The sequence below is a fragment of the Psammomys obesus genome, unplaced genomic scaffold, assembly GCF_907164565.1.
Source record: "Psammomys obesus unplaced genomic scaffold, mPsaObe1.curated_primary_1811, whole genome shotgun sequence".
NCBI lineage: Eukaryota > Metazoa > Chordata > Mammalia > Rodentia > Muridae > Psammomys > Psammomys obesus.
The window spans coordinates 5,733,103-5,756,312 of NW_026595981.1; the positions used below are offsets into that span (position 1 = coordinate 5,733,103).

The 23,210-nt window shown below is 43.7% G+C and overlaps 1 protein-coding gene across 1 annotated transcript in view; it reads right to left on the reverse strand.

Moving 5' to 3' along the window:
- Crlf3 (cytokine receptor like factor 3) overlaps positions 1-10,605 on the reverse strand; it is a 38,357-nt gene extending 27,752 nt beyond the window's left edge. The window contains exon 1 of the mRNA XM_055619631.1: positions 10,417-10,605. Within this exon, the coding sequence (XP_055475606.1) occupies positions 10,417-10,545 (129 nt within the window). The 5' untranslated portion in view covers positions 10,546-10,605. The remainder of the gene's footprint in view (positions 1-10,416) is intronic.
- Positions 10,606-23,210: the final 12,605 nt, after the last annotated feature.

Here is a 23,210-nt window from a genome sequence, read left to right on the forward strand (position 1 = left end):
TTCCTTCCTTCCTTCCTTCCTTCCTTCCTTCCTTCCTTCCTTCCTTCTTCTCTCTCTCTCTCTCTCTCTCTTTCTTTCCTTTTTTCCAGGACAGGGTTTCCCTGTATAGTTCTGGCTGTCCTGGACTCCCTCTGGCCTGGTCTTCAGAGGAGTTCTAGGAGAGCCAGAGACACACAGAGAAACCCTGTCTCAAAAAACCAAAAAAACAAACAAACAAACAAACAAAAAAAAAACAAAAAATATTTTTAGATATAGAGTCTCTTTCTACATAGCCCTGGTTAACCTGAAACACACTAAGTAGAACTGGCCTCCAACTCACAGCACTCTACATGCCTCTGTACCCTGAGTGCTGGGATAAATAAAGGCATGGACTGCCGGGCCTGGCTTTGTTCAAAAGTTTCAAAAAGGAAAAGTCTACGCCATGATTTGGTAGTCTGCTGCACCAGTGCATGAGGAAACACTCAGTGAAATTCCAGGACTAGTAGAGTCCTCCCCACCTAGGAGCCATGTCAACAAGCAGCAGAGTCACATGTTCACAGCAACTCCAGGAAATGATGCCTACTATTTCCAGGCCTCACTCTTAAGATCTGATAACTGTTTTGGTACTTTTGGAGGCCCTGACTCACCATGAAAGTGATGTGACTATCATGGTAGAGAAACGGGAAAGGCAGAAGAGGGTGGGAGGATAGGCGGGGTGGAAGGGGAAAAAGAAAGACTGGGTTGATGGTAAGGTGTTTAGACCTCTCCTGGAGTCCTACCCATACACAGGCTCTGAAATGAAAAGTTACATTTCCCTTGGACACTCCCTATAATCTGACAGCAGTATCAAGAGTTTTGCTGAGCAAAACCAGAACTGCCAAACTCAACCCCACTTAAATTCCAGAACTGTTGAGGAAAGATGACTGCTTTTGGGGGGAGGGGTGGGAACCTAAGAAAGTGTCTCATTGCTGGACATGATGGTGCACCCCTTTAATACCAGCACTGGGGCAGGGGAGGCAGAGGCAGGCGGATCTCTGTGAGTTCAGGGCCAGCAGCTACATAGAGAGACTCTGTCTCAAAAAACAGAAAGAGAGAGAAGGAAATCTCATTATGTAGTCTTGGCCTGGAACCCATTATGTAGCTCAGGCTTGCCCATACTCCTAGAAATCCTCCTCCCTCAGCCTTAGTGATAAAATTATAAGGACTAAAATTTAATCTTTGCTCCTAAACTGTTGAACTTTGGCAGATTAAGCAGCAGGAGATAATCAAACCACATGATAAGATAGATGTTTACTTCTTGATTAATGAAGAGAATGTGTATCATCAACATTACAATCTAAAAAGGCTCTCTACAAATTATGTGCCAGGAATTGAGGTTGTAAAAACGAATAAGGCATGACCTTCAACTAAAAAAACCCTCATTCTACTGGGCATAGTGGCACATGCTCACATTCACAGCATCCCAGGACCTGAGGCAGGAGTACAAGTTTCAAGCCGACCTACCTCACAAGCCAAAAAACTTTCATTTTGGAAAAGGAGACAGAAAGTTTCCCACACTAGTAACTGTAATAAAATGTATTACATTCTTATTAAATGGGACAGCTAAAAGCTACCACCAGAATTCAAAAAGCATATTTTGTTGGAGAAAACCACAGCAAACATTTAAAACATAAGCGGTCAGTCAGAGAAGCAAGAGATGTCATCTTGACTAGCAATCTTTAGTTTCTATTATTGTGGCTAATAGGTCCTGGGCATGAAGCTAAACATTTTAAATAGCCCATTAAAATTCTCATTTATTATTCTGTGTGTACATGACGGAAGTGGGCAGGTGTGCCACAGTATACATGCGAAGGTCGAGGACAACTCTGTAGATTTGGTTCTCTCCTTCCACCTTCAATGAATGCTTCAGAGATCAAATTCATATCCTAGGCATGTGCAGCAAGCACTAAACTTCCCCACTGGCCACAGCACTTATTTTATTTACTTTTGTTTTTGAGACAGAGTCTCTCTAAGTAGCCCTGGCTGTTGTGAAACACCCTCTATGTAAACCAGGCTGGCCTCAAAGTCTCCAAGATCCACCTGCCTCTGCCTCCTAAGCATTGAGATGAAAAGGCTACACCACTAAGCCCAGCTGTACTTATCTTAATTTCCACACTGGTCAGGTAAAAGTAAGCACCGTATTTTACCCTCATTTACAAATAAGGAAACTGGAGCTCAGCAAAGTCAAATTTCACTCGCTCTCCTAACTAAAAAGGCCTATAACTGCAATAACTAGTGGCTCACTGATAGCCCCGATAATAAAAGCTTGCCCTACATTTGACGGACTTCGTAGGAGGCAAATTGGCTGTGCTTTCAGTTTAAAAGTAAGTGTAGTTTTTCTCTATCAAAATTATATGCATGATGGGGGCTAGAGAGATGGCTCCTGGCTAAACATGTGCTGCTCTTGGAGAAATCTGGGCTCAGTTCCCAGCACCCATATGATCAGATACCTTCTTCTGGCCTCCACAGACACTGCCATGCACACGATGCACTGATAGCCAAGAAAACACCATATACATAAAATAAAAATACATAATATAGAGAGACTGGAGGGATGGCTCCGCAGCTACAAGCTCTCACTGGTCTTCTAAAGGACCTGGGCTCAGTTCCCAGCACCTCTATCAGGCAGCTCACTCACAAATCACTTGTAACTCCAGTTCCAATGGCTCCAACACTGTTTTCTGAACTCGGCAGACACCGCATGAATATGGTGGGCATGCATGCACTCTCTCTCTCTCAAAATAAGTAAATAAATAAATAAAGATTGCTAAGAATGTACCTGTGTAAATATAGGCTGGGCAGTGGTAGTGCACACCTTTAATCCCAGCTGGGGTGAGGGAACAGGTCTTCTTTCCCTAGGCTCTAGTTTTAAAAACAAGTCTAACTGAAATATATAATGCCAGCACTTGGAAAGCAGACGCAGCAGGATCTCTGAGTTAGAAGCCAGCCTGGTCTACAGAGTGAGTTCCAGGAGAGCCAGGGCTACACAGAGAAACCCTGTATCGAAAAACAACAAGATGTAGGGACTAGAGAGATAGCTCACAGGTAGAGAGCACTGACTGCTCTGGGTTCAATTCCCAGCACTGGCACGGCAGCTCACAACTGTCTCTATCTCCAAAACCCTTACACAGACATACACGCAGGCAAAACACCAAGGCACATAAAGTAAAAATAAATGAAAATTTCAAAAAGTGTGTATATTTAATAACACATATTTTAAAAAATCTATAAGTAGCTTATAGGCTGGAGAGAAAGCTCAGTGATTAAGAATACTCGCTTCTCCTGCAGAGGACCAACGCTCGATTCCCAGAACATACACAGGCAGGTCACAATCACCTGTGGGTGCAATGCCCTCTGGAAATCTCTATGTAGACCTGGCTAGCTGTGAACTAAGAGAAATCCTCCATTGTGCCTCTCAACTGCTGGGATTAAAGGCATATGCCACCTTGAGTGTCTTAAATTAAAATAAATTATATTAAAATAAAACTGCTGTAACACAAATTATATCTAAATAGATTCCTGCACTGTTTTGAAAGTGGTAACAGAAGGGGAAGTGAGAGATAAAAGCAGCAATAATAGCTTTCTTTTCTTCACTGAGCTAAGACTTCCTGTCTTGGTTTTCTGAAATAACCTATGTTTTTCTCCATGAATCTTTAGTTTGCTGCGTGTTTTCAAATCCTGTGGGAATAAAGATCTATAGAGAACCTAGTATTACACAGAAAAACAATAAGGATACTAATTAAATCTTCAAAAAGTAATCTGAAATCAATTATTAAAAAAATACTAAGCTAGGCCTAACACAACATAACATAACATAACACTATGTCAGACACAGTTAGTAACATGACTAGGGCAAGAGGATCTTCTGAGTTCAGGAGTGCAGCTCAGTGAGACCCTGCTTCAAAAACAAAAGCAAAGCTGGGGAATAACAAAGTTTGAACCCACTGTACTACACCGTGGGTTCTAAGCCCTTCAGAAAGACAATGTGACCATACTTCAAAGACCAACCAAGCAAAGAAAGAGAACACACAAAAAGTAAATTAAAAAGAAAAACACAGTATATAGAAAACTTATTCACGGACTGGCCACATTATAGATATTAAGAGATGCTGGCCAGAGTGGTGGCATGGATTGATAATACAAGCTATTCAGGAGACAGATGCAGGAGAATTGCCAGCAAGAGTTCAAGGCCACCCTGTGGACTATACTGTCACAGAAAGACAAGCACTGGCTGAAGACGACCAGTTACTCATCTGGGGATGCTGATGCAAGCCTTTACAGGCAGATCTCTGTGTGTTCAAGGTCAGCCTAACATGAGCTACACAGTAAATTCCAGAACAGCCAGAGCCACAAAGCGGGACTCAATGCAATAAACAAACAAACAAACAAACAAAATAAGACCATCAGTTACTCAGTTGCATCTGTATGATATAGTGAGACAGGGTCCCACTATGTCCCCGAGGCTAGCGTGGAATTTGCCATCCTCTTCCTCTAACCTCTTAAGTGTTGGGTTTTCCAAAATGCACCTCCATGCCCCAAACAACATTTTAATCTTGGAGAAAACAAAAAAAACATGGCAACTCATGAAAATCAACGTAGAGCTAGGCGTGGTGGTGCACACCTGTAGTCCCAGCACTTAGGGAGGTAGAGGCAGGTGGAGCTCTGTGAGTTTGAGGCCAGCCTGCTCTAGAAAGCCAGTCTAGGACAGCCAAGGTTAAACAGAGAAACCCTGTCTCGAAAATTCCTCCCTCCAAAAAGGAAAAGCAACCTAGTTTAAACCCTAGAAATCAGGGAAGATCTACTGAAGTGGTAACCCTGAGTAAGTGCACCTCAATCTTTATGTGTATTTTTTTTTTATTTCATACATTTATTTCATTGTAGTTATATATATTATTTAGTGGGTATGTGCAAGTGAGTGCAGGTCCTATGAAGGGAGTGGAGGCCGGGGTTTTGCACCCTCTGGAGCTTGAGTATGGTAGCTGTATGGCACTTGACATGGCTGCTGTGGACAGAACCCAGGTCCTCTGCAAGAGCAGTATGCACTCCAAGCCACTAAGCCATCTCTCCAGCCCTCTGTATGTTTTATCACACCTAGGGATCTTGCTAAAGTAGATTCAATGGGTCTGATCTGAAGGCCAAGGTTCTGCATTCTTTTCAAGAATAAGTCACTGCAGCAAGTCATGGGCCACAGTTATAGTAGCAAGTACTCAGGGGTCACTACTGGCCAGAGCTAGGTAGAGCCTCCACCAAACAGTCCCTCAATTAGGATCTCAGCATATAATCTGAGTGAGCCAAGACTTGCATTGGTCAATGCCTGGAGGCTAAAGCAATCACCCTACTCAAAGACACAGAAAAGGCAAGATAGTAATTTTAGAGGGTGAGCTATCACTGCACACAGACTGAAACACTGGCAGTTCTCAGTGTGGGCTCTTCCTAATACCTCACACTGAAACTCCTTCAGTGATGAAAGGCGAAGTTTCTAGATCTGCAAAAGTCTTAGGCCTGAGACTACAGCATGTCTTCAAGGTACTGCCGCTGCCAGGCCTGAGTACCCTGGCACCCCTGACCTGTGATCTGTGCTTATAAGCAGAAACCAGTGTCCTAGAAACAGCACAAGTGATGAGAAATACAGCCAAGGCAAAATCCTGAAATGTACACACAGTGCCTGAAACTGTTGTTGTTTATTTTGTTTTCAGGGTGATAACCTATTTGTCAGGCACCAAGATTGGAGTAAATTCATGAAGGTTCATTTCCCTGACCTCAGTATGTAGGACTTACAAGTACTTCTAATACACAATAAATATTTGCTGAGTGAATGAACAAGTGAGTATTTAAAGAGAGTGGGAGTTAATTTCTTTGAGAGTCATTTCTTAGTACCAAAGATTCCAGGGATTCTTAATGGTTTCCATATCAGAATAGGCTGGCTGTGAATATTATCTGCTTTCCTGACAATCAAACATTCTCTAGCCTTTAATTTACTTAAGGGTAAGATTAGCTGGGTGATAGGTCTGCATTCTAGGCACTTCAGAAGTGGAGGCAGGAGTTAAGATTATCTTCATCTAAAAATCCTGTTCAAAGCCAGCCCTGACAACAAAAAACTTGTCTCAAAAAAAGAGCAAACAACAAAACACAAAACAGTAAGTTAAGAGACAACCCTTCGTTCCTGCACAGAACTTCCTTTTCTCTGAAAACAGGGGGTAGGGCCTAAACTTAACCACAGAGGAGAAACTGCTACAGGTTTTTAACAGAAGAATTTAAAATATTTTTATCCTTCTTCCCCCACTTTCATATACCCCACTTCTTACCATTCAACAAAAATTATGAGAGATTTTTATATAGTAAGAAATGCAAGAAAAGGACTGAGAGATGGCTCAGCGGTTACGAGTACTGGCTGTTCTTCCAGAGGACTTGGGTTCAATTCCCAGCACCCACATGAGAGCTCAAAACTGTCCGTAACTCAAGTTCCAGAGACACCCCCACACAGGTGTGCATGCAGGCAAAACACCGATGCACACGAAATAAAAATAAATAATTTTTTAAAAAGAAACCAAAGAAAAGATAAAATTATGCCATGTATTTCTGAAAGTTAAACAAATCTTAAATGAAAAAAGTTACCATGTAATTCAGTAATTGATAGGTATGTTATAAAGAAAATTGAAAACATATTCACACAAAAAACAGTATAGAGGTATTTGTAATTCATAGTTGTCAAAAAGTAGAATTAATCCCATTGTCCACCAACTGATGAATGGATAAATAACACAAGATATATTCATATCACAAACATTATTCAGCCATAGAAGGACTTAAGTACTATGAAATGCTACCACATAGAAGAACCCTGAAAATACATTCTTTGTTTTCTTTCTTCTCCCCACCCCCACCCACCCTGAAACAGGGTTTCTCTGTGTAGCCCTGGCTATCCTGGAACTCACTCTGTAGACCAGCTAGCCTTGAACTCAAGAGATCTGCCTGCCTCTGTATTCTAAGAGCTGGGATTGAAGACACACACCACCACTGCCCAGCCAGAAATACATTCTATGCCAAGAAAGTCTGTCTTAAAGGGCTACATACTGCACCATTCTCTTTATACAACATATCTAGAATAGGGGCTAAGGATGTAGCTAGTTTTGATTACCACTAGAAGTGATGTTGTGTATGCCTATAATCCAAGAACTTGAAAGATACAGACAAGAGAATCAGAAATTCAAGGTCATACCCAGCTGCACAGAGTTCAAGGCCAGTATTGGCTACATAATGCCCTGTCTGAAGGAAGGAAGCTGAGGAAGAAGGAAAAAAGAAAGCTCTAGAGTAGATAAATCCATAAAAATGGACAACAGTTTAGGTTGTTATTAGGTTACTCAAAGTAACATTTAATGAATACAGAGTATTTCTAAAGCATAATGAAATATTCTGGAATTAACACATCATGATGGCTAAACAATTATTAATTAAATTTTTAATTGCTATTTTATGCTATGTATTTGGTTATTTTGTCTAAATAAGTGTGTAAAATGTGTGTTCCTGATGACGCTGGAGGCCAGAAGGTGCAGAACTGAGAGTTGTCTTGTATGTAGGTGCTAGGAATTGAACACGGGCCCTCCGGAAGTACAGCTACTGCTTTTTACCTCTAAGCCATCTCTCCAATCCCCATGGCTAAACAATTTTATAAGTACACGAAAAACTACTGAGTGAATTTTTAAAAATTCATGGGCTTGGGGAGTAGCTCAGCAGCAAAGCATTTGCCTGACATGCACAAGGCCTTGGATTCTACCTCCTCTCAAAAAAAGTCAGGAGGAGGTAAAACAAGTAAAAATACACCCACCCAGTGCAGCATGCCGTCCTCTCTGTCCTCCTCATCCTTCCCAAAGAAACAGTTTTATTAAAAAACCATACATTTGATGTGGTTAACATGAAAATAACTGGAACTTTAAAAAATATCCTAACCACCAAACAAAGGCATTGAATATTTTGATAACATTTTCGTAACACAGAACTTTCTTAAAACTCTACTTGGCAGGGGCCTTATTCTACAAATCCGAACAAGCACAATGAGCTGCAGGTAGCTGTGGTGACTTGAAACTGGAACAAAACACATTCCAGCAGACAAAGGAGACAACACTGTTACCTGGTGTAGTCAGAATGTAACCTCCTCAGAAATTTGAACTGTGATGGATAGCTTTTAAGGCTTTCCTGTCAAGCATGAGACAATGCCTCTCAGAAACAAAAGGAAAATCATACAAGACTACACTAATTACAGGAGGATGCTCTGTATCTAAATTATTGGATTCAAAACTTAACTGCTCAAGAGGTAGAGCAGTTTTCCAGCATGCCTAAAGCCCTGGGCTCTGTCCCCAACACAACGGATAAATCAGTATAAAATGAAAGAACACAGGTTTAGTTTTTCTTTCAATGCTGGGGACCTAATTAGGCAAGTATTGTACCACTGAGCCACACCCATTTACCTAGGTTTAGAAACTGAACATTTAAGTACCTAGGGTGGGAATCACACTAAAAAAATCCACTCAACACACACACATAGACATTAATAAGTACTACGCCCAGGTGCTTATGTCATTCTTCTACTGCCAACTCTAATTCGTCTTAATTGCTGAGACAGCTAAACAACAGCCATGCTCATGTATAAGATAACTGGACTGGTTGAAACATTAGTCATTTATTAAGGGGCACTTTATTGTTTATTTATTTTTGTTTTGCTTTGGTTTTTTTTTTGTTTGTTTGTTTTTGTTTTTTGTTTTTTGTTTTCCAAGACAGGGTTTCTCTGTGTTGCCCTGGCTGTCCTGGAACTCGTTCTGTAGACCAGGCTGGCCTGGAACTCACAGAGATCTGTCTGCCTCTACCTAGTGCTGGATGAGGCAAGAGGAATTGCAGTTTGCTGTCAGCTCGGGCTACATAATGAGTCCCAGAACAGCCTTGGCAGCTTAGCAAGATCTAACATTAAAAAAAAAAAAAAAAAAAAAAGAAAAAAAAATGCTGAGTGGTGGAGACAAGCAAACCTCTCAGTCTGAGACCAGCCTGACCAACAGAGTGAGTTCCACAATGGCCAGGGCTACACAGAGAAACCCTTTCTCAAAAAAGCTGAGAGGAGTAGAGTGGGAGGTTGAGGGTAAAATACAGTGTATACATGCATGAGATTCTCAGACTGAACAAGATTATATAAAAAGGAATATTTTAATTTTTTTTTTATAAAAAAGTCCTAGATTTCCAACATTTATTTCAATACAGCAGAAGGAATAATGCAGATGTTTTCAAAAGGAAATCCTGATGATCTTGAAAGTATTTACCAGGTTTAATTATGTCATATCTAGATTCTCATCACCACCCCCCTTTTTTTCTAAAATGACAACGCCTGGCCTACACCAGGCTCTACAAAGACTCAAAATACGTAAACCTCAAAGCTTACGGAGAATTCTTAGCGATGACGACATTCAAAGGCTATCACAGCACTTATCTCACCATTTTCAGGCTCTACACAGCAAGTATGGGAGTTATCAGTGTGATGATACACATTCGTGGCGAATTGAGCCTAGAGAAATTCTAATGGGATTCCATTTGCTCAAAAAGCGTAAACTAAGCACTTAATAGTAACCTGAGAATTATCTGCCTTATCTAGCTTTAGCAGAGGATCGTGTCTTTTTCTGTGTATGTTTGAAAGTGAAGAGGAGCCATTGGCTTTCCTGTATCTCTGCTAGACCTTTCCTTGTGGAGAGGTAACTGCACCACTTGAAGGTCTATTTAGCTTCTTCTTTTACCAGTCTGCTCTTGAAATCTGTTTTTCCACTTCCCTTCACCTTTGTATACCCTCCCTGAAACATCTCGTTTTCCTCGTTCTGCCCTTCAACACCCTTCACCTTAAGTTCTAGCCTGTCTAGAGATTGCTCTAAATGATTTTCAAGGCATTGGAGGGCACCTGAAATATTCAAATATTAATCCCATTCATTCAACATTAACGTTACTGCTGCTCAACCTCTCCATTTCTTCTTACTTGTTCCCTCTCCCTGTCTACTTCGTCTCCACCTTTACTGTCCCCAGGTCACTGGTCGCAGGCTCTCTAAAGCGAGAATCTATCACAAGTTTCCCCTCTTCCTTTCTCTCTTCGGTCATCCCTGAGATCCCTCAGACTTTGCTCCGGTGGCTCAACCTCGGACGCCATCCCTACTCCCAGCAAGTGACCCGCACGGCGGCTTAGGAGCGCTCCCCGAACTCTTCCTCGGTCCCCTAAACTTGTCTTCCCCTCAAAAACTCTGCAGCCTCCACCTTCCCGCGCCGCTTCCCCAACAGGTCTGCGTCCTCCTGCCCCGTCAGAGCCTCGGGGCGGCCCCGGCGCGCGCCCACCCTCCCGCCCGCGCCCTCCCAGGCCCGCAGCGGCCCTCCGACCTGCCTCTGCGCCTCCCGCAGCCCCTGCAGCCGCTGGCCCAGCTCCCGCCGGTAGCTCTGCGCCGCCTCCACGTTCTCGCGGGCTTCCTGCAGCAGCACCTCGGGCTCCGGCTCCATCGCGCCCTTCATCCGGCCGCGCGGCCCGCCGGCTTCCCGACTGCGCCGGGCTCCCGCGAGCGGCCCCGCGCGGCCTTGCGCAGCAGAAGCGCCGCCCCGCCCCGCCCTGCCCGTCACGCCCCGCCCCCGCTTGATGGACAGACACCGGGGGCCGGGAAGGGAGCGCATGCGCTAACGGCGTCTTGGTCCGAGTGAGTGGGAGCTGCGGGGCCTCCCGCTTAGCGGCTCCTCCGGACTCTGTGCTGCCCCGGCCGGGACACTTCCTCAGGAAGCAAGTGGAGGCATGGGTGAAAACACGTGAACGCGACGCCAGTGCTTCCCATTTCTTATCTCACAGCGCTACGTTATCTGCCCTGCACAGAGGAGGAAGTGAAGGGACGGAGGGGAATCTGCTCTCCCAAGCTCGGTGATGACCCCCAGATCGGAGCGACAGCTCTGGCCCTAAAGTCGTCGCTGTACTGCCTCCCTCGTAAATGCCAGCTGAGGCGGGCATTTTGGGAGGGTACCGTGACGCAGGCGCCACCAGGTAAGAGAGAGGCCCAGGTGATGACCAGCTGTACAGCGATCTTGGCAGAAGTCCAAGGCGGGTGAGACCACGTTTTGTTTTGTTTTGTTTTTCTGTAAGGGCCAACTAATAAATATCCACTTGGCATGCGATAAAGTCTGTGTTTCTCTCTCAAGTCAACGGGTGTGACCATGTGCAGTAAAAACTTATCCCCGGGCGGCATGCTCCTGTGGTCCCAACTACCGGAGAGGCTGGGGAGGGAGGTTTGCTTGGAACCGAGAGCTGGAAGGCAGACTAGATAACGAGGCTGTAAAAATAAACCTTTGAACAGTGAAATTTAGATATGGCATAATAATTTTCACATGTCACAACATAGTCTTTGTATTTTTTTTCCCCTAACTATTTAAAATGGTAAAAGTGATCTGTTGAAAAAAGCTATACAAAAAACTGGTTGGATTTGAGTCCTAGGCTGAGCAATAACCAAAGGTGTGTAAATGGCTTCAGCAGGACCAGATACTGTACAGGATTATACAATGAATTTGTATTAGAGGCAATATCTCAGATGTTCTGGGCCAGACTACTGCTCTTCCTACATTTTGGCTGGACATGAATCAAAATTCTGTAATCCTGGCTCTTGGAAGGATCCAGAGCTCAACATAATTCTCTGGTTGCTACATAGTGAGTCTGGGGGCAAGCTGAGTTATAGAAGACCCTGTCAGAAGAGGGTAAGGAAAGGAAGAGAGGAGAAAAGAGGAACTAAAAGAACACTTGAAAGGAAAATATCCCGGGCTGGTGGCAATCCGACAATAGTCAAGGCTACACAGGGAAATCCTGTATCGAAAAAAATAAAATAAAATAAGAAAGTAAAGTAAATACAAGGGAAGCCCTTTTGAAAGAAAAACGGGAGGGTAGCCAAGAGAGCTGGTTTTATCCTAAAGATAACATAGTCTGGTCCTTAGTAAATAGTTGGTATCTGCTAAATGAATTAAGTTATTAACGGAATCAGCAGAAAACAGTAGGACAAAGTAGGAAAGAACAGTGCTGTCCCAGATAGGATAAAGTGGGAAAGAAAAAAATGTGAAGATAGGAATAAAAGAAGACTCGTTAATAAACAAATAAATGGGTGTTGCTAGATAGAACTACATACTATATGGGAAGGTGAAGATTAAAGAAAACGAACTAGAGAGATGGCTCAGTGGTTAAGAGCACTGGCTGCTCTTCAAAAGGACTGAGGTTTGACTCCCACTTACCCACATGGCAGCTCACAATCATCTGTACCCATCTCTTCTCTTCTTGGCTTTACTGGCATTGCATGAATATGGTATACATGCACACATGCAGACAGAACCTCACATAAACAAAATAAAAGCAAATAATATGTCTTTTTAAAATGGGTTAGAGAGGGATGGAGAGATGAGTCACTGGCTGCTCTTCCAGAGGACCCAGGTTCAATTCCCAGCACCCACATGGTAGCTCATGACTGTCTATAACTCCAGTCCTGGAGAATCTGATGTCCTTTTCTGGCTTTTGTTGGCACCAGGTAACACACATAGTATACAGATATACATGCAGGCAAAACACTCATACACAAAATAAAATAAATTAAGAAGAGCAAGGTCCAGCCAGATAGTGGTAATACATTCCCATAATCCCAGCACTCAGGAGGCAGAGGCAGAGGCAGGCAGATCTCTATAGTTCAAGACCAGCATGGTCTACAGAGAGAGTTCCAGGATAGCCAGGGCTGCACAGAGAAATTATGTTTGGGGTGGGGGGAGGGAGGAAGAAAGAAGAAAAAGAAAAGAGAGAGCAAGGGCCTTGGTGTTTGAGTAGTGCCTTAGCCAGGCATGTTGACATAAGCCAGTTTTTCCATAACTGAGAATGCCGATATGGAGGATCAGTTGAGGCCAGCCTGGGCTGTATAGAATTCATGGACAGTCTGAACTACCCGCTCAGATCCTGTTTCACACAGCCAAGATTTATGGTACTAATGTAGCTCAGTGGTAGAGTGCGTGCCTAGTGTCTTAATTACTGTTGCTATGAAGAGACATTTAATTGAGGGCTTGCTTACAGTTTCAGAGGATTAGTCCATGATCAGCATGGCCGGGAAATGTGGCAACAGGTAGGCAGGCATGGCACTGGAGCAGTAGCTGAGAGCTCATGTCTGATTCATAAATTGTAGGCAGAGTGAGACTGGGCTTACAGTGAGCTTTTGAACTTTCAACGCCCACCCCCTGTGACGTGCCTCCTCCACCAAGGCCATGCCTCCTAATTATTCCCAAATAGTTCCACTAACTAGGAACCAAACACTGAAATATATGAGCCTATGGAGGCTACTCTTATATAAACCACCACACTTAGTGCGTCCAAGGCTCTAGGTTAAACATGTAGCAAAAACAGACACAGAAGTGCATGGGGGAGTCATGTGCACTGTGAACGGACATTTGTAAACCAATATTTTAGGAAGATAAACGGTAAGTAGGACATGAATCCATCTTACCTAGCTTAAGATAAAGCGTTGGCATACAGTTAATCCTCAAAAATGCTTATTCAGTGAAATGAATACATATAATAGATGAAGAGTAGGGTAAATAAGAAAAAAACCTATGGCATTAACATGAATATAATTATGACAGAGGCTTGCATTAGGATGGTGGCCATTAGAGATGTTTAACAGTAAAAAGAAGGGAAAGTTACTTTAATGGTTCAAGAGAATAGTAGGGTTTTGGCAAGAAACTCAGTAAAAGTAAATAAATAAATGAAAATAAACTCAGTAAAAAACAGGGCTATTTAAATATTTGTGTTTGTGTTGTTGGTGATTAATATTTAATATTGGTATATCTGTTAGTTAAACAGCAGTTATTCCTAAACCAGCTGTATACCCAAATCACCACACCGTGACTAGGATTTACATAATTAACCTAGAACACAATGCTAGACAATAGTTATTCCATCCTAAACCTCCTGAGCCTGCATAGTTTCCTCCCATTCAGATCGCCCACATTATACTTGCTTTTAGTCATATCTTAGGACCTGCTTAACTCTCCTCATGGTTCCAAGTCCTCTTCTGCCAATCTCTGCTCTCCTCTAGCCCCACTCTCTTCCTTCTCCTCCTCTCTGGACCAGGATGTCCCACCCTATTCTCTCCATTGCACAGCATTGGCTGGTTGTTTTATTGACAATACTGAGAACAAATGATGACAAGTTTACACAGACTTGACACAGGTGATGCTTAGAATAAACATCACAATGCAATGTCCTGATTGACACCAGATAGTGGGGTAGAGAAATCAGCATTTGAATAAACAAGGGTAAATAATATACATTCCACAAGAACATTATACCAACAGTGTTGGGGCTTTTTTTTTTTTTTTTTTTTCCTAAGTCTTGTATCTTAGCCTTGGCTGCTCTAGAACTTGATATGTAGAGTAGGCTGGTCTTGAACTTGAGGTAATCCTCCTGCCACTGCCCCTTGATGTTACAGGCGTGAGCTGCCAAATCTGGCCAACATTGTTTTCTTTTTTTAACAATTTTTAAATTTTATGTTATGTGCACTGGTGTTTTGTCTGCAATCAGATCTTCAGACAGATCGCCTGGAACGGTAGTCACTGACACCTGTGAGCTGCATGTGGGTGCTGGGAATTGAACCCCAGTCCTCCAGAAGAGCAGTCAGTGCTCTTATCCACTAAGCCAGCTGTCCAGCCCCTATTTTCTTACTATAGAGACGGAAGGTAAAACTTTGTATGTAGAATATCCTTACTCCACACAAGAAAAGAAAGGGGGAAAAGAGCATCTGAATGAAATTTTGTGAAACTACTCTTCACAGGCATGAAATTTGGAAATGCATTGCATTTTGAACTTTATAATTTTACTTTACATTTATTTATTGGCTTGTTTGTTTTTATTCTGCCATATATGGAAATAGAGAAAAATTTCCGAAGTCAGGTTTTCTCTTTTCACCACGTGAGTCCCAGGAGTCAAATCCAGGTTATCAGTCTTGTTAGCAGGGACATTTATCCACTCTTGGGCCCTGTTTTTGTTTGTTTTAGAAGCAGGGTCTTACCCTCTCTCTTTCTCTCCCTCTCTCCCTCCTTTCTTCCTGTCCCGGAACTAACTCTGTAGGCCACACTGGCTACAAGCTCAGAGATTGGCCTGTCTCTGCAGGGATGAAAGGTGTTCACCACCACACCTGGCAGGCCCTAATATTTTTAATCTTACAGTGTAAATTCCTAAAGACTGAATCATCTTGTCCCTAGAAGAGAGGAAGAGAGTCCAGGGGTAGCAAGGACAGATGCTAGCTGGCCACGGGACAGGGCACAAATTAGGCAGATCCAGATGAAGGGATGGAATTAGCCTAGTAAGTGGGACAAGCAGGGGGATGTATTGACACAAAAATGACAAGAGGAAAGGTTATAAAGAAAAAGGGGACTTTGAGAGGGGACACAGTTCAGTGACAGTACATGCCTAAGATGTGCAAGGTCCCCTCTGGTTTGACATCCCAGCACTACACAAAAACAACCCAAAAGAGGAACTCAGCAGTTACAAGTGCACACTGTGCTTGAAGAGGAACTGAGTTTGGTTCCCAGTGCCCATATAGGGTGGCTCCAACTCCTCTTATTACTGCAGGGGAATCTGATGCCTCTGGCCCTCCCAGACACTCACACTCATGTTCACATAACACACACAGACACATACTGGTGTACATCATTAAGAATATTAACAGAAGGGCTGGAGAGACGGCTCAGAGGTTAAGGGCACTGGCTGTTCTTCCTGAGGGCCTGAGTTCAATTCCCAGAAACCACATGGTGGCTCACAACCATCTATAATAAGATCAGGTGCCCTCTTCTAGCCTGCAAGCATACATGCAGGCAGAACACTATACATAATATAAATAAATAAATAAATAAATAAATAAATAAATAAATAAATAAATAAATAAATAAATCTTTTTTTTTCTTTTTTTAAGAAAAGAACAATAACAGAGACTCATAGCCAACTTTTGGGCAGAGTGCAGGGAATCTTATGAAAGAAGGGGGAGATAGAAAGACCTGGAGAGGTCAGGAACTCTACAAAGAGAGCAACAGAACCAAAAAATCTGGGCACAGGGGTCTTCTCTGAGACTGACACTCCAACCAAGAACAATGCATGGAGATAATCTAGAACCCCTGCACAGATGTAGCCCATGACAACTCAGTGTCCAAGTGGTGTCCCTAGTAAGTAGAATAGGGGCTGTCTCTGACAAGAATTCAGTGGCTGGCTCTGAGGGAGGAACAGCCTTACCAGGCCCACAGAGGGAGATAATGCAGCCAGTCCTGATGAGACCTGATAGACTAGGGTCAGCTGGAAGGGGAGGAGGACCTCCCCTATCAGTGGACTAGGGGAGGGGCGTGGGAGGAGAAGAGGGAGGGAGGGTGAGCATGGGAGGGGTTGAGGGAGGGGGCTACAGTGGGGATACAAAGTTAAAAAACTGTAATTAATAAAAAAATAAATATTTTTTTAAAAGATGGAAAAAAAAAAAAGAATAATAACAGCAGCCAGGCGTGGTGGCCTATGCCTGTAATCTCAGCAATTGAGGAGGCAGAGGCAGGCTGATCTCTGTGACTTTGAGGCCAGGCTTGTCTACAAAGACAATCTGGGACAGCCAAGGCTATACAGAGAAACCCTGTCTCGAAAAAACAAAAACAAACAAAAAACCCACCACCAAAAGGAAACATCTCTACGCTGTAGTTTCTCTTCGAAACTGAACACCAGGAAATGAAAATGTCAAAGCGCTTACGTGTAAAGGCTGGTTCAAATGCTCTGCACGAGCACACACGGCACACTCCACACACATCCACAAAACGTTTAAAGAGAAATTGGGAAAAGAAACAGTAATGAGCCCTCTACTTGCTTTCACAGTCCAGCCATGGTAGCGCATGCATAAGCAGAAATGCGTCACATGAGGCATCAAGTACAGGGAAACTTAGGTTTAAACTACAGTGGGTGTTCAGCAGTTTCTAGGAAAGTTTCTTAGAGAAGTCAACCCGTGAGCTGGATCTTGTTGCCCTTTTGGGGTTGGTGGTCTCTTTTTCTTCTTTCCTTTCCAAAAATCTGTCAAATAATAGTAAAGAGTTTTTGTGTTACAATCAGGAGTAGGAGGAACATTGGAGCTCGGGAGGACACAAAAGACTTCTCAGAGAGCCCTGGGAATGGTTGGAAACTGGAAGGCAGATGAAAGAGGCGTGGCTGCCCCTGTCAACAGAAGGAAGTTGCATCCTCATTTGCAGAGAGGAACCACTCACAGCTGGCTTAACTGCCATCTGAAGATGCCTGAGGAACTCAGGTTAGAAGAGGCCAGATGAACCCAGATATAACCTTTCTGAGATAGGGTCTCCTGTAGACCAGGCTAGCCTCAAACATACTATGCAGTGATAATCTTTCACCTCTGCTTCCTAAGTACTATGACTACAGGCGGGTGTCACTACACCCAATTAGCCCCAGATACACATTTACCACGGTGTGTGTGTTTTGCCTACATGTATGTCTGTGCACCCCATTCATGCAGCGCCCCTGCCCATGGAGGCCAAAAGAGGGCGTCAGGTCCCCTGGGCCTGGAGCTACAGATGGTTGTGAGCAGATATGGATGGTGGGGATTGAGCTCAGCTCCTCCTGTTCAGCCAGTTCTGAACAGCTGAGCTAGACTCTTTTCCTCTTAATGTTGGTTTATTGTGTGTGTGTGGAGGGGTGGTGCGCGCATGCCATGTGTGCAGAAGTCAGAGGACAGCCCATGGGAGTCAGCTCTCTCCTTCCACCTCCATGTGAGTTCTGGGAAATAATTAACTCCGGTCACCACGAGTCCGGCAAAGACCTTAGTCTGCTGAGTGAAACCTGACTTTTCCTTTCTTCCCGCTTCCGTCACTGTTTTCCCTTCTATGTTTGTCCTTACCTAACACATCCTATACTTTATTTTTACTCTAACAAATGTATCTTTCAATTAGGATATAAACTCCAAGAAGACAATGACTTTTATCTGCTTTGTTCACATGTTTTCTTCACAGCTGGCATAGAGCAAGCACAAAATACTATTTAAGGAATGGATTGATGGATGGATGATAGAAATAATATACCATGGGGCCGAGAGAGATAGCTCAGAGGTTAAGAACACTTGCTATTCTTCCAAAGGTCCTGAGTTCAATTCCCAGCATCCACATAGTGGCTCATAACCCATCTATAGTAAGATCTGGTGTGTAGGCAGAATGATATATAAATAATAAACAAATCTTTTAAAAATATTTTAAAAATCTTTTTAGAAAGTTTTATTTCTTTACTATGTATACATTATTCTGTCTGTGTGTACACCTGCAGGCCAGAAGAGGGCATCACATCTCATTATCGATGGTTATGAGCCACCATATGATTGCTGGAAATTGAACTTAGGACCACTGGAAGAGCAGCCAGTGCTCTTTACCTCTGAGCCATCTCTCTAGCCCCTCAATAAATCTTAAAAAAAAAAAAAAAAAGAAAGAAAAGAAATATACCATGGAAAACAGTGAGAGAAATGAGCTTGAAGGAGAGGATTACTGGTGAAACTTGGAGTTAAATCTATTTTTCTACATATATAATTCATTTTTTATGTGTACTGGTGTTATTTTAAGATTAATTTATTTATTATGTATACAGCATTCTGCCTGCAAACTAGAAGAGGGCACCAGATCTCACTGTAGATGAGTTATGAGCCATCATGTGGTTGCTGGGAATTGAACTCAGGACTTTTAGAAGAAAAGCCAGTGCTCTTAACCTCTGAGCCACTTCTCCCGTCCCTTGTACTGGTGTTTGCTTTCATGTATGTCTGTGTGAGGGTGTCAGATCTTGGAGGTTACAGGTGTTTGTGAGCTGCCATGTGGGTGATGGGATTTGAACCCGAGTCCTCTGGAAGAGCAGCTATCACTTTTAACTACTGAGCCATCTCTCCAGCCCCAGAGATAGGTCTCTTGATTCCACATTTCTTGTACTTAAGTGACCTACTGTTGCTCCATCAATCTGCTTTAAGGGATTTCTTTAGGAGCTGGAGGGATAGCTCAGCAATTAAGAGTACTTGTTGCTCTTGCAGAGGCTACAGGTTTGATTCCCAGCATCCACATGGCAGCTCACAGCCCATCTGTAACTCCAGTTCCAGAGGATCCAACACCCTCTTCTGACCTCCTCAGGGACCAGACATGCATGTGGTTCACAGATGTTTATACAAGCAATACATCCATACACATAAAATTAAATTAAAATTAAATAATAAAGAATTTTAGGTGGAAACAGTCTCACTGTTATTCAGGCTCATCCTGAATTTGTGAGCTCAAGAAGTTCTCCTGCTTTGGTCTCTCAAGTAGCTGGAACTAGAGGTATGCACCACCATTCTTAGCTCCATAATAAGGATTCTGAGCTGTATCTATGTTGTTCCTGTATTACTTGGTGCTTTTATTATTTTTGGACAGAACTTTACTATGTACCCCAGGCTGATGTGGAAGTCATGATTTGGCTCAGTCTAGCTTATCCCTCACAATAACCATCGTACCTTAGCTTCCCGAGTCTGGAATCGCAGGCCTGTGCTTATTGGGGGGGAGGGGTTGTTTAAATATTATTTTTAGGGATCTGGAGAAGTAGCTCAGCAGTTAAGAGCACTGGGTGCTCTTGCAGAAGACCAAGGTTCAATTCCCAGCTCTTGGGGAACTACAGTTCTAGGGGATCTGATGTGCTCTTCTGGGATTAGGCACACACAGGTTGAACATTCATCAATAAAAATAGATTTTTAAAAAAAGTTAGTATTTCAAAAGATTTTATTTACTTATTATTTCTCTCTCTCTCTCTCTGTGTGCGTGTGTGTGCCTTTGTGTACTCTGGGAGGCAGAAGAGGGCATCTGGTAACCTCCTTTGTCACTTAAAGGAATAAACTTTGAGTCAGTTTCTCCATGAACCTGCATTCATGATTTCTCAGTTAGGCTGGAGGCCAGGCCCTATGATGCTCCTGTCTTTGCTGGTCTCAGAGCTGTGGTTACAGCCACACACAGAATGCCCAGGTGCTACATGGCTGCTAGGATAGAAACTCCAGTATCATGATTGTACACCAACCAAGCATCTTTGTTTGTTTTGTTTTTCGAGACAGGGCTTCTTTGTGTAGCCTTGGCTGTGCTAGACTCACTTTAGAGACTAGGCTGGCCTCAAACTCACAGAGGAACACCTGCCTCTGCCTCTCAGAGTGCTGGGGTAACAGGCGTGTGCCTCTGCACCCAGCTGCACCAAGCACTCTTAACCATGGTGCCATTTCTCCAACAACATGCTTGGCATTTTACTTATTTGTTTATTTATTTTTAAATTGTGTGTATAGATATGTGTTCGTGTGTGGGTATGTGTATTTGCGTATCTGTGAAATTCAGAACAGGGCATCTGGAATTACATGTTGTGAGCTGCCTGACTTAGGTGCTGGCAACAAACTTAGGCCCTCTGAAAGTGCATTGTGAGCTCTTAACCACTGGCTGAGCCATCTCTCTGGCCCCGTGCTTGTTTTCACTTTTGTTTTTAAATATTATTTATTTTTATTTTATTTTTTACAAAATATGTATTTATTTATGCATACAATGTTCTGTCTGCATGTACACTTGTGCGCCAGAAGAGGGCACCAGATCTCACTATAGAAGGTTGTGAGCCACCATGTGGTTGCTGGGAGTTGAACTCAGGACCTCTAGGAAGAACAGCCAATGCTTTTAACCGCTGAGCCTTCTCTCCAGCCCAGGATTTTTATATAGATGAGTGAATGTTTTACCTGCATATATGTGTCTTCACTGTGTGTTTGCCTGGTGCCAGAGAAACTAGAAGAGGGTGGTGGATCTCTGAGAATTGGGGTTATAGACAATTGTGAGCTGCCATGTGGGTGCTAGTGACTGAACTTAGGAACTCTGTAAAAAGTGCAGGTGCTCTTAACTTCTCAGCCATCGCTTGAACTCCCTGCCCCATGCTTGGCTTTTTATTGGTTTAGTTTTTCTTTTTGCCACTGACCAGGATTGATCCCACTCCCTCATGAATGGTAGGTACTCTTCCAATTATCTACCTCCGTGGCCCTCATTTCTTTTTTGATTGTTGAGAAGGATTCCATTGTATGGTTATGCCACAGTATGTTTATTAACCTACCTGGTGAAAGGAGAAGTACTATTGTAGGTGATGCTAGAGGGCAGTTAAATATTTTCATAATAATTTATTTTAATTTTATGTGCATTGGTGTTCAGCGTGCAGGTATGTCTGTGTGAGGGTGTCAGCTCTTGGGAGTTTTAGACAATTGTGAACTGCCATGTGGGTGCTGAGAATTGAACCCATGACCTCTGGAAGAGCAGTCAGTGCTCTTAACTGCTGAGCCATTTGGCAGTTAAATCTTCAGCCACTGTAAAAACCACAGGGTTTTACGAATACTGTTTATGATGGTTAAATCAGGGGTTGGGTGTGTAGCTCAGTAACAGGGCATTTGCTTTCCATATCTGAGGGCTAGAGAGATGACTCAGCTGTAAAGAGTTCTTGTTGCTCTTGCAGAGGCCCTGGGTTTGGTTTCTAGAACCTACATGGTAGCTCATAGCTGCCTGAAACTCCAGTTCCAGAAGACAGTTCTTCTGTCCTCCATAGGTACCAGGCACACACATGGTGAATAGACATACATGTAGGCAAAACACTCACACACATAAAATAAAACAAATATTTTTAAAAATTAAAAAAAAATTAATACAGAATAGCCAGGAACTCGTAGAGAATCTCTGTCTCAAAATACAAAACAAGGGGCCCAGAGGTTAAGAGCACTGGCTGCTCCTCCAGAGGTCCTGAGTTCAATTCTCAGCAACCACATAGTGGTTCCCAACCATCTATAGTGAGATCTGGTGCCCTTTTCTGGCATGCAGGCACACATGCAAGCAGATTGTTTTATACAGAATAAATAAATCTTTTCAAAAAAACAACCAAATATATACATATTTATGTATGTACATTGTGTATGTGGTATGTATGTTTGTGTGAGTTAGGGCAGGTGTACATACATGTAGAGTCTAAAGGTCAATATGAGGTGTCTTTACACTATCTCTCTCTTTTTGAGAAAGGGTTAGAGCACTGCCTGTACTGGAACTTACTCTGTAGACCAGGGTGGCCTTGAACTCAGAGTGATCAGCCTGCTTGTGTGTAATTAAGGTGCTGTAATTAAGGGCATGCATGCGGTCTGGAGAGATGGCTCACCGGTTAAGGGCGCTGTCTGCTGTTCCGGAGGGTTCAGGTTCAAATCCCTTCACCCACACGGCAGCTCACAACAGTCTGTGACTCCAAGAACACCTTCAAACAAACAGACATACCTGCAGACAAAACACCAAGGCACATAAAATAAAAGTTAAAAACCGCATGCATTCGCCACCACTGCCCGGCCCCTCTACCTCTTAAGTAACTAATTAATTAATACGGCAGAGTCTCTTGCCTGAGCTTCAGGAACCCTTCTTTGTAGGCTGCCTCTGCCTCCCAAGTGCTGGAATTAAAGGCGTGCACTGTCACTTGCCGGCTTCGAAAATATAATTTTAAGGCTAGCTAAAGTCTAAGGTTTACTTCGACTACCAAATGGCTAGGTAGCCTTAGGTAAATCACGTCCTTCATGGTAAACTGTAACACCTTAGTGAGAATCTCCGAAATCCCACCAAGATTCCGAGCCAGAGCTGGTTTCATCATGAGCTGATTCGCCAATAGAGGTATTTTGGCCTTCGCGGCTCGCCGTCTGCGCAGCCTCCGAAGGCAGTCGTAGGCTCCGCCCCCTGCGTTCGGGACGGCGCGAAAACCCAATTGACAAGAACTGCCGGAGCCCCGCGGTCGGTCCTGCGTTCCGTGTGCGCTGTCCACGGCGGCCCGGGGCCCCAGCGCTGACCCTGGAGCGCCCGCCTGAGGGCCACTGGGCACTGCCCGGCCTTCCCCGCGGGGCCCGCGCCCGCTCTTTCTCGACGCCTCTCTCTCAGCCTGGCTCGACCGCCCTGGGCCCAACCTCGCACTCGGGTCGGGCCGGCGGGCGCTAGAGGACCCGAGACGGGCCCCGCGGCCCAAGGCTTGCTCCCCCTGGGCCAGCCGCCTCCATGGCCTCCAGCCATCCTGGGCCGGACCTGTGGAGGTCCTAGGAGCCGGGATTCTAGGAGGCAAGATC